General features: G+C 34.3%; 1 protein-coding gene and 1 long non-coding RNA gene across 2 annotated transcripts in view; both read right to left on the bottom strand.

Moving 5' to 3' along the window:
* Window positions 1–12,451, bottom strand: part of LOC131170670 (uncharacterized) — a 26,168-nt gene extending 13,717 nt beyond the window's left edge. Inside the window, exon 1 of the long non-coding RNA XR_009141454.1 lies at window positions 12,183–12,451. This is a non-coding gene — a long non-coding RNA (uncharacterized LOC131170670). The remainder of the gene's footprint in view (window positions 1–12,182) is intronic.
* Window positions 9,292–11,126, bottom strand: LOC110650281 (polyphenol oxidase, chloroplastic-like). Its single transcript, XM_021805178.2, has one exon. It carries the CDS (start codon window positions 11,122–11,124, stop codon window positions 9,325–9,327), a length of 1,800 nt encoding a protein of 599 aa, XP_021660870.2. The 5' UTR covers window positions 11,125–11,126; the 3' UTR covers window positions 9,292–9,324.

Genomic DNA, 12,451 nt, shown 5'->3' with positions numbered 1-12,451 from the left:
CTTAAGGTTAATTTGGTCCAGAATTGTATTTTATGTTGTTGACCTTGATTGATGTTCTTCTATGTTTTTCTAAGGTTAAGGAAAATTTTGGATTGAACAAGATTCAATCTTGGTTAAGTTTGGGCTTACTTTGCACGTTTTGGACCTTCAAGGGATTTTGGGCATATATTGTATTCTTGTCATGGATAAGGTGATGACAATGAGAAAAGGATATATAGCACTCCAACCAACCATAATTAGCCATGCCAAAAAGAGCTCAAACCATGTTCACACCACCATAGAAATTTCGGCTAACTTCAGAATCATGCTTAGAGTTGGATTCTTACTTCCACATCTTTATGAATTCTCTTCAGCCAATCATATGCAAGATAAATACACATTAACCAACTAGATTTAAGCAAGAAAATCAAGCCAAATCCTCTCATAAAGAATTCAGCCAAGGCATGAAGTCCTATTCCTTGCGGAATTTCACCAAGCAACACTATATAAAGGGGTCTTAGGAATGATGAGAGGGCATTCACTTGCATCAAAAATTTCATTCTTCTCCCCTCTCTCTCATAGTGGCCGAATATTACCCAAGAAAATCTAGAGATTTTTGTATTAAATATTCCTTAGGTTTTTACAAGTATAAGGAGGCTATCATTGTGCATACATCATAGTATACTTGTGGTTATTTTTAAGTTGAAGAATTGAGTTGTTTGGAGCATCATACCCCATGGCAGTAAGGAGTTAATCGAGTTAGAGATTTGTTTGGCACAACCTTAGTGTGGCTGCATATTCATCTTGGTGTATCTTCAAAGGATTTCATGTATATTCAATTAGGAAATATGTTTTCCATAACTCTATCTCTTTTATTTTGTGTTTTATTTTTAGTTATGTGTGAGTAGATTAGATTCTTAGCATAGATGCCATGAAGCTACCAAGTTAACATTATGAAACCTTGATTCTATTTTAATGAGAAAGCTTAATTTTGTTCATACATTCATATATTTTTGTGATTGAATCAATGAATGCATGTTATTAGGGTGCACTATAATCTTCATGTGATTCTAAAGCTAGTTTAATTAACTTAATTCATAATTGTTAAGTTGATTATTCAAAGTGGCATCAATTAATATGTTGAGCATTTATCATTATTAATTGAAAGTATATGAGCTAGGATAAGTATTTATGCTCATGTCATCTACACTACCTTCTTTTGATGATGTCTCTTTGATACACTAATGCAATCATTGAATTTAATTCACACGCATGATGGGATGGATCATATGATTAGGGGTTAGTTATGCTCATTGGCTAATTAATCTAAGCTTAAGAAGAGAAAGGGTGTGATCACGCAAGTAATACTCCACAATCAAATTATATGAACTAAATTAACTTAATTTTGGTCCATGATTAATGTTAACAAAGTAGTAGAATTGGTTATCTATGCTGAGGTTTGTCATATTATTGTTTAGCATCAAACTCATTCATCTTAGTGTCTTGCATACATTAGGTATTTGGTAGATTAGTTTTTAGATTGTTATCTCTATTTTCTTTGCTTTTAGTTTATTAGTTTAGTTACTTCTGAGATTGAATTAGCTTAATTACACATTCTTTGTGGGAACGATATCCTATTTACCCTAACTATAAGTTAATTGGATTAGGATAAATAGTAATTTAATTGGTGACTTTGGCACTCATCAAATTTTGGTGCCGTTGCTAAGGAATTTGGTTAATTAAGTAATTAGATTTTAGAAGTGTTTATTTGCTATTTATTTACTTTATTTTGCTTTGTTTGTATTATGCTATTGTTAGGATTTCATTCACTTTTTGTTTTCTTTTGTTTTTCAGGTATTAGTGTATGTCTGACGAAGACATTGATCCCAGGTTAAGGCAAATTCATGAGTTCATCATCTCAGTTAACACACCTGGATCTTAAATTCAACATACTCCTGCTATTTCATTAAACACCCCCATTACTGAAAGATTTGATACAAGGCTTGAAGAGGAAGTTAGGGTAGAGGACACCAAAACCGAAACCTCATTATCTAGTGCATCAGAAATTGAAGCTGAAACCATGGCAGTGGATAATCCTAGGCACACCTTAAAGGAGCTTACAAGAGTCGAGCTGAATAAAAAATTTTTGTGCATAAACATCCCTACTGGTGCACCACCTATTATGCTAAAATCAGGCTTAATTCACCTATTGCCTACATTCCATGGACTTCCTAGTGAGGACCCACATAAACATTTGAACGAGTTGCATGTGGTTTTCTCTAGCATGAAACCATAAAGTGCTACAAATGAACAAATGAAGCTTAAGGCCTTTCCTTTTTCTTTGGCTGATTCAGCTAAGGAATGGCTATATTACTTACCTTCAGGCACCATTAATTCTTGGGATGAAATGAAGAGATTGTTCTTTGAGAAATAATTTTCCACTTCTAAGGCTATGCAAATAAGGAGGGCAATCAGAGGAATTCAACAATTTGATCAAGAAACTCTCCGTGAATATTGGGAGAGATTCATGAAGTTGTGTGCATCAAGTCCACATGAATTTGGAGATTAATTGTTAATTCAATAGTTTTATAAGGGATTACTTCCAATTGATAGAGGGATGGTAGATGCTGTTTTTGGAAGAGGATTAATAGACAAAACACCTGAGGAAGTTAGAAACTTGATTGCTAATATGGCTACTAATTCACAACAGTATGCCATGTGCAAATATGTGCCATCAAAAAGAGTAGTCAATGAGGTAAGTTATTTTGTTGAGCAAAAGATTGATAATTTGACTTTTTTTGTTTCTCAGTTGATGGCAGGTAATCAAGTTGCTGTTAAAAAGTGTGGGATTTGCTCCATGCAAGGACATCCCATAGATGCATGTAGGAACTATTGGTGGTTTTTCAAATTAACAATAAAGGAGGTATGGCACTTTAGGGAATACCTACAATCCAAATTAGAGGAACCATCCAAATTTGAGCTATGGAGGAGGAGAGCACTAAGACTAAACATACCAAGGACACCCTCCCAGTTTTGCATAGGCTCCTAATTACCAAAGACCATTCCAAGCACAACCTCAAGCACTTCAAAGCACTCCTGCACAATCTTCTGGTGCATCTCTTGAGGATATTGTCAAAACATTAGCAACTAGCCAATTACAATTTCAAAAAGAGACAAGTGCAAGCATGAGCAATATGGAGAACCAAATTAGCCAATTGGCTAATGACATTAGCATGCTTAAAATGCAAAGTTAAGAAAACTCCCATCACAACTTGTCATGAATCCAAAAAATAATGTGAGTGCTATCACATTAAGGAGTGGAATGGAATTTGAAGATGCTCCTATGAGCCAAAAAGGAGCTGAAAAGCACACTAAGGGTCAGAATGATGATGAGGCTGAAATAGAGGTGGCCAACCCAATCATGGCTGAAAGCACTCCAAAGGTAAGTAATTTTTCCCCTATGCATGAATATAGAGAACCCCCTCCCTTTCCTTCAAGATTTGCTAAGTCTAAGAAAGAGAAGAAGAAAAAGCAATACTTGATACATTTAGAAAAGTGGAGGTGAATATCCCACTTCTAAATGCTATCAAATCAATTCCTAAGTATACAAAATTCTTGAAGAACGTGTGCACTAATAAAAGAAGTTAACGGATAAAGAACAAGCTAGTGAGGGAGAACATGTTTCTTTGGCAATTAAAAAGAAGCTCCCACTAATGCTAAAGGATCCAGGTATGTTTACCATTCCTATTCAAATTGGTAATACTAGCATTGAAAGAGCTATGCTATATTTAGGTGCATCCATTAATGTCATGCCAAAATCTATTTATGCATTATTGAATCTAGGACCTCTTAATGAAACTAGTATTGTCATTCAATTAGTTGATAGATCCAATGCTTACCCTGATGGTGTAATTGAGGATGTGTTAGTGGGTGTGGATAACTTGGTTTTTCCTACTGACTTTTATGTGCTTGATATGGAAAAGAGTGAAACACCTCTTATTTTGTTAGGAAGACCATTTCTGAAAACAGTAAGGGCTAAGATTAACACTTTTGATGGTAGTGTTTCTTTGGAATTTGATGGCAAAATTTGCAAATTCAATATTTATGATGCCATGAAATATCTAAGTGATGATGATTCAGTATGCCATCTAGATGTTGTTGATTCTTGTGTTCATGATGTTATTGATTTTGCTACTAATGATCATTTGAATTTAGCACTTACGCATGGCATTTATCCTAAAAATGCAAAAATCCTGAATAATATTTTTGTGATGAATGCCGAATTGAAGGAAAAACTTAAGGGCTTAGTCCCTGCACCACAGGTAAAGTATGGACATAGATTCAAAGAGTTACCTATTTCTCATATAAAGCTTTTACTTTCTATTATGTAGGCACCTTAATTGGAATTAAAACCTCTTTCAGATCACCTCAAGTACGTGTACCTAGGAGATAATGATACACTTCCTATCATAATCTCTAATAAGCTCACATTGGAGCAAGAGAAAAAGATGGTTCAGGTTTTGAAGGAGCATAAGAGTGCTATTAGATGGACCATTGCTGACATAAAGGAAATAAAACCTTCCAATTTTATGCATAGGATTCTTTTAGAGAAGTATGCCAAACTTGTTCGTGAGGCACAAAGGAGGCTAAATCTGCCTATGATGGAGGTAGTGAAGGAGATATTGAAGCTCCTAGATGCTGGAATAATCTATCCTATTTCTGACTCAAAGTGGGTAAGTCCTATTCATATGGTTCCAAAGAAAACAAGTATTACTATTGTAAAGAATAAGGATAATGAGATGGTACCCACAAGAATCCAAAATGTATGGAAAGTGTGCATTGATTGTAGGAAGTTAAATAATGCCACACACATGGATCACTTTCCATTACCATTTATGGATCAAATGCTTGAAAGGTTGGCTGGTAAGTCTTTTTGTTATTTTCTTAATAGATATTCTAGTTATAATCAGATTTTTATTGCACAAGAAGATTAAGAGAAGATTACTTTCACATACCCCTTTAGCAACTTTGCTTATAGGCATTTGCCTTTTGTGTTATGCAATGCACCAGTAACTTTTCAAAAATGTATGGTTAGCATATTTTCAGATTATGTAGAACGCATCATAGAGGATTTTATGGATGATTTTACCGTATATGGAAACTCTTTTGATGATTGTTTGACTAACTTTGCATTAGTACTTAAGAGATGTGTGGACACAAACATTGTCTTGAACTATAAAAAGTGTCATTTTATGGTTGATCAAGGTATTGTGTTAGGCCATGTAGTTTCAGCCAAGGGACTTATTGTTGATAAATCTAAGATAGATAGCATTACATCTTTGCCATATCCTATATGTGTTAGAGATGTTAGATCTTTTTTAGGTCATGCTTTTATCGTAGATTTATCAAAGATTTTTCAAAGATTTCTTCACCTTTATGCACATTGCTTGCAAAAGACATAGTGTTTAATTTTAATGATAAATGTAAGCATGCTTTTGATACGTTAAAAGAGTGCTTAACTTCTGCCCTTATTATCCAACCCCCTGATTGAAATTTACCTTTTGAGATTATGAGTGATGTTAGTGATTATGTTGTTGGTGTCATTTTAGGACAAAGAATTGATAAAGCTTCACATGTAATTTACTATGCTTCCAGGACATTGGATGAGGCGCAAAAAAACTATTCCACCACTAAAAAGGAGCTTTTTGCTATTATATTTGCTTTAGAAAAGTTTAGATCCTATTTGCTTAGTACTAAAGTGATAATATATTCTGATCATGCAGCTTTGAAATACTTGTTGCATAAAAAGGAGGCTAAACCAAGGCTGATTAGGTGGATATTGTTACTTTAAGAATTCGACCTAAAGATTAGAGACAAAAAAGGGGCTGAGAATAATGTGGTCGACCATCTAAGTAGACTACCAAGAGAACAAAAGTCTTTACCCCTACATGAGTTTTTCCCTAATGAGCATCTTTATGCTTTAGAGAGTAAAGTACCATGGTATGCTGATACTGTTAATTACATTGTTACTAATTCTTTACCCTCTCATTTGACTAGGGCTCAAAAGGATAAGATAAGGAGTGATTCAAAGTACTACTTCTAGGATGATCCTTATTTATGGAAGCAAAATGGTGATGGAATAATAAGAAGGTTTGTTATTGAATCTGAATTTCATTCCATTCTTTCCTTCTATCATGAATTCGAAGTTGGTGGACACTTTGGACCACAAAAGACTGCACTTAAAGTGATGGAGAGTGGTTTTATTGGCCTACGTTGTTTAGAGATGCATACCTCCATTGTAAGTCATGTGATAAATGCCAAAGAATAGGTAACATCTCTTCTAGAGATCAAATGCCTCTTACTAATATCTCTTTTTGTGAAATTTTTGATGTTTGGGGCATTGATTTCATGGGACCCTTTCCCAAATCTTTTGGTTATGAATACATACTTTTAGCAGTTGATTCTGTGTCCAAGTGGGTAGAAGCTATTCCCATAAGAAAAGATGATGGTAAGATTGTTGTGGAATTTTTTAAAGCTTTTATCTTTAATAGGCATGGAATTCCAATAGCTCTCATTAGTGATAGAGGTACTTATTTTTGTCTACATATCATCCTCAAACTAGTGGACAAGCTGAAATTTCAAATAAAGAGATCAAATCCATCTTAGAAAAGATAGCCAATCCTTTTAGGAAAGACTAGAGTTTAAGGTTAAATGATGCATTATGAGCATATAGGACAACTTACCAAACGCCAATAGGTATGTCACCATATAGACTGGTTTATGATAAAGCTTGTCACTTACTTGTGGGACTAGAACATAAGGCTTATTAGGCTATAAAATGTTAAAACATGAACATAGATGAATGTGATACACATAGGAAGTTGCAATTACAAGAATTAGAAGCCATAAGGAATGATGCCTATGAAAATATGATGATTTATAAAGCAAAGACTAAGTCATTCCATGACAGGAGGCTTCGGCCTAAGAAGTTCAAGGTGGGACAAAGAGTGCTTCTCTACCACTTTAGACTTCATCTATTTCCTGGTAAGCTTCGTTCTCGCTAGTTTGGTTCTTATATTGCTACTAATGTTTATGATTATGGTGCAATGGAGATCAAGAGCGAAGCTACGAAAAAAATGTTCAAAGTTAATGGCCATCATTTGAAACCCTACTATGAAAAATTCCAAAAGCAAAAAGGTGATGAAGTCATATTGGAGGTTCCTTCTTATGAGGAGCCGAATATGGAAGAGTGATCACACATCACCATGTCTAGGCATAAAGACAATAAACAAATGCGCTACATGGGAGGCAAGCCATGTTATTTCAGATTTGCTTTCTTATTCCCTTTCTCTTTTATTTTTATGTTTAGTTTAGTTTTCATTTCCCCTACATTGAGGACAATGCAAGTTTCAATAGTGGGGGGAGAAATTGTGTTGTGTTTTGTGTTTATATGTGATTTTGTGCATCAATTTTGCTTCCATTAGATGTTGCGCATCATATAGAGAAAAATAGGTAAAATTTTTCAAACTTCAAGATAAAATGCGCATGAAATATAACATGTTTCAATTCATTGATGTACATATTACATGTGAGTATAGGTTTGTTTAGGTCTATTTTAGGTTCTTGCCATGAATTGAGTAGATTATGCATGCTATAAGTGAACCTTGATTGAACTATTAAGGTGATTATGAATAGAGATGATGAATTGAATTGCAAAGTTTACTCTCTCTTAATATGATGATCAAATTGAGAAGTTAAGTATGTTTATTTGGAGAATCAAAACCTTTATGTGAGCTTTGGAGCCTAAGGATTGAAACATCAATGTTAATCTCTTTCTTACTGTGTGATATAATTCAATCATGATTTTGTTCTCTAGAACTTGCTTTAAATACTTTTCGAAGACTATACATATATAACTGTATGCATGCATTAAAATAATAAAGGCAAATTAGGGGTAACCACACAGCTTAAATAGCCTACCTTTTTGACAACTAAGAGTTATCCCTTTAGTGAGCTAATTTTGAGCCTACATTATTCCTACTCTTTGTTATTAACTCATTAATTGTAGCCATGAACCAAAAAACCATGTTTGTGACCCAACCTTAGGATTAGTAGAGCATTTAAATATTAAATTTATGCATGAGAAAGGGTTGTGGTAGTGCTATGCATGTGAAAAGAAAAGAAGTGGTATGAATGGTGTTATATGAAAAGCTTTGTGTTTCCTATATGCAAAAGAAGAATCAAAAGAGAGAGTCATAAAAAAAGGAGAGAGAGCAAGCAAGAAAAGAAACAAAAGTGATATGACTCCAATGAAAGAAAGGAACACAAGCTAAATCATTTTGACATCATTCATGTTCAAGGTGTAAAGTAAGCAAAGTTAAAAGGAGCAAAGTATATAAACAAGATGCTAGTGAGCTTGATCATAATTATTGAGAAGCTTGGTATGTATTTCTACATCTTTTATAAGTTATATGTTTAGATGCTCTACTAGTTTCTTCGGTTTTAGCCTTCTTACCTTTGTTCCATACCTTTCACCCTACCTCTATTACAACCAAATGAAAAGACCTTTTGATTAATGCATGCATGCAATACACTAGCAGTGGGGATAAGATGGACAAGTAAGCCTATGGTAGGATAAGGTTATGTATTAAATTTGAGAGCTTAAACACCTAATCTAAACACATGAGAAAGAGTGCTCATTTTACCATAGCGAGGATTCTCTTGGTGGGTATGCTCAACTTTTTAAGGAGACTATTATGTTGGGTTGAGGTTAGATTTTGTGAGGAGAGGAGGCCTTAATATGAATAATCTCTTTGATGGTTTAATCAAACTTGTGTATGGCATGCATGATTTTTGATATTCATAGTAAGATGTTTTCATTGAGTTTAGATTTGGATTTGTTTGAGGACAAAGGCTAAGTGTGGGGGAATTTGTAAAGTGCATTTTATGCACACTTTTATGCTATAATCCTTAGTCTTTTGTTATGTTTTCATGATTTATATAATCTATTAGGTTAGTTTTTATGATTATAGGTCACTTAGGATACTTATGATGAATATGTGCTCAATTGTAACAATTTATGCTATTTTTGCACTTAAGGGTAATTTGATCTAGAATTGTATTTAATGTTTTTGACCTTGATTGATGTTCTTCTATGTTTCTCTAAGGTTAAGGAAACTTTTGGGTTGAAAAAGATTTAATTTTGGCTAAGTTTGGGCTTACTTTGCATGTTTTGGACATTCAAAGGTATTTTGGGCATATATTGTATTCTTGTCATGGATAAGGTGATGACATGCATGGACCAATGAGGAAAAGATATATGATTGTATTATTTGCTCATGATCATCAATCTTGAACAATTTCAATTTTGATACCACCAATTTTAGCATGACCCTTACCAATTCTAGGCACCAAGGTCACCATCACACTATCATCATCTTCGGCACCCAAATCCTCCAATAAATCTGTAATCCCTAATCTCAAATATGTCTTCATTTTCTTCCCATGTTTATGTGCATGAGGCACATTCACAAAGCTTCCTGCAAACTCAGACTTGTCTGGTCCACTTGGCGAATCATGCTCATCATTTACATACAGATCAAACTTCATCACTGCATCTCTTTCAAACTCTATCCCATTTATCACTAAAATTTCCTCTTCCTCTTCTTTCTCTTTCTTGCTTCTTGATTTCTTTGGCCTCTTAACCATAGTGCTTTTCACTTTATCCAACACTAAAGGGAATGAACTTATTGGTGTCAAATTTTGTGTTTTAGGTGCTTGAGCTTCCTGGCCATGGTGATGAAAACCCTTAGCCACTTTCTTGATTAACGTTCTTGGTGTTGGCTTGGATTTCAGCCAAGGTATATCAACTTCTTGATAAGCATATCTCATTTTTTTATGGTCAATACAGTCCCTAACCTTTACACGAACAAGATTGGCATTCTCATCGTAGAAAAGAAACGTTGCATCAAGCCAATCAGGATCAGTGAACTCAGTTCGCTTGCCTCCTAACGTCTTCCATATCGTCCACATTCGATCAATGTTGGAGTGATGAGAAAAAAATATTGGATCTCTTGCAGCTGAGTAGAAATCTCCCATGTCTTCAAAATTTGGCTGGGTGTTATCCCCAGTCCAGACGTGTACTGTATTGTGTGGGATGTTCTCAATAGAACCGATTCCAGGGTCTGGTTCGTCGCCGGCACGGTAGGAACTTCCAAGAAAGAGCTTAGCAGTCTTGCCATTAGAAACCATTTGCCGGTACATTATGCTAAGATTGCTAGACTGTTGATCTTGATCTGATGTGCAGTTTTCGTTGCCATTGTAGTGAAGATCAACTAATGTTGGCGGCTGGTGATTCTTGTTGCGGTACTGGTTATAAAGTGGTGATTTAGGGTTAGCATATAGGGCTGGCAATCGCATTCCTTCAGGGGAATCCCAGTTCCAAAAAGGTAAAGCGAAAGTTGGATCATTAATCAGTTTTCCCAAGATTTTTTCATGGAAATAAACAAAGTATCTATGAAAGGGAAAGAAAAGCCACGAGTTGTGAATATGAATTTGTAAGTCTGGAAACCCCTCTTGATCATAAGCGCCATCACAATAAGCACAGTGAACTTTGGCTTGTTGCATAAAGCTACGAGGATCATCTTCAGGGAGGGCTTTCATGAGCTCAACAGCTTTGGAGTACTTGGCTATGTAAGCATCATCAACCAAATGAGCTGCAGGTCTAATGCGTAATGGGAACTTTGAAGAAGGAAGCTTAAAGTCTAATATCTTTGTGGATGTTGGAGGGCAGCAGTTGATGGGGGGCTTGGCACCGATCGGCATGTCTACTTCGCCACATTTGGTTAGGTCTGGGGTTGAGATTGGCTTGGCAAAGGCAAATGGTTCACCAAGAATGGTTGCACAATAGAATCCTCCTAGACCAATAAGAAAATCTCTCCTAGTGGTAGGGTTAAAGAAAAAAAAAGAAAGAAAAAAAGAAATTACCCTGGGAACATAAGGATGGTTTCGTTTTTTGGTAATGGAAAGTTGAGATGTGTTTGGGAAGGAGGGGCAGAACAAGGAGGAGTTAGAAATAGTAAAGGTTGCAGCATTGGTGGATGGAGAGAAAGAACCCATGCTTGGTTTGAGTGTTGATGATAGCATTGGTGCAACTTCCCTATGGTTTTATAACGAAATGGCTGCGCTTATAGACTGTTCTTAGTGGGAAATTATTGCCTCTAATCGGTTAATTGTAAATCAAGATACAAACACGTGGGACTTATATATTTAATAGGTGAATCCAAACATGTGGGACTTATATATTTAATAGGTAAATCTCAATATACATTTTGTGTCTTAGATTCATGATGGACCTAATATAAATAAGAAAAATTTATTATTGATTATTAAATTTAATTTTTTTAGATATATTTTAAAAAGTAATAAAAAATTATTAAAATAGTTTGAATTTGAGTCTCTAACCTCTTACTTTAATTATTAAATTTTTGAATAATGCTAAATATTCTATTTACAAGTATTGCTTATCGGAGGTAATAAGAGCAAGAAAATTCCAACTTTTTGAAGATATTGTATTGAAACATATATCTGCAATTGAAGTTCAATAATTTCTGCTTATTCAATATTTTAATCTCAAAATTAATTTTCTATAGAAGAAAATGTTTTAGTTTTGAAAATTAATTTTGTAAAAATGTTACTTTCTAGGAATTTTAAATATATTAAAAATAAATTTAAAATCATATTTTACATGTTTTAATCATAGAAATTTAAATAATATTTAAAATTAATTCTTGCTATAATACTCCCACGTGTACCATGTATAATTTTGCAGTTCTACATGTTTAGTGGCTATTTGTTTATAACTTTTGCTCTTTTTTCTTTTCATTTTTCTTGCAACAGTCACTTGTGCAGAGCCGTTTCAACCATTAATCCTTGTTCCTTCTTAATTCTCCTTTCTAAAATTCTATGTATTTCACAGTTCACATTTCTTGCACAACTACTCTATCATACAAATATAATCAAACCTTCAAAAGAAAAAGCGAAAGTATGTCAAAGGTACAATTTCTATCAAAGAATCGATAATTATAGGTTGTTAGTTAATGCCCATTTGACGTATCAAATGACATATTTTTAACAATTTCTTTAAAAAAAGTGAATATATTACTCACAAACATAACAACAAACATGTGGTATGCAAATCTTACCAAGCATTTCCAAAACCCAGTAAAGATTGCAAGGCCAGAACTTTATTCTCTGAATAATAATGCGTCACCTCCTACAAAAAATAATAATAATAATAATAATAATAATAATAATAATGCGTCGCCAGCTTGCCACTGAGCCACCCTTTCTTTCTCCTTCTCTTAGCTAAAATTTCACGATAGCCGGCTATCGGCCATTTCTTACATATCTATACTTTTACTATTAGGGGTGTGCAAGTCTAGTTCAATTTGGTTTGATTATTTGATATTTC

The sequence above is a fragment of the Hevea brasiliensis genome, chromosome 11 (assembly GCF_030052815.1).
Source record: "Hevea brasiliensis isolate MT/VB/25A 57/8 chromosome 11, ASM3005281v1, whole genome shotgun sequence".
In the NCBI taxonomy this organism is placed as follows: Eukaryota; Viridiplantae; Streptophyta; class Magnoliopsida; order Malpighiales; family Euphorbiaceae; genus Hevea; species Hevea brasiliensis.
Note: the sequence above shows the minus strand (reverse complement) of the source record. Positions and strands in the feature narration are given on the sequence as shown.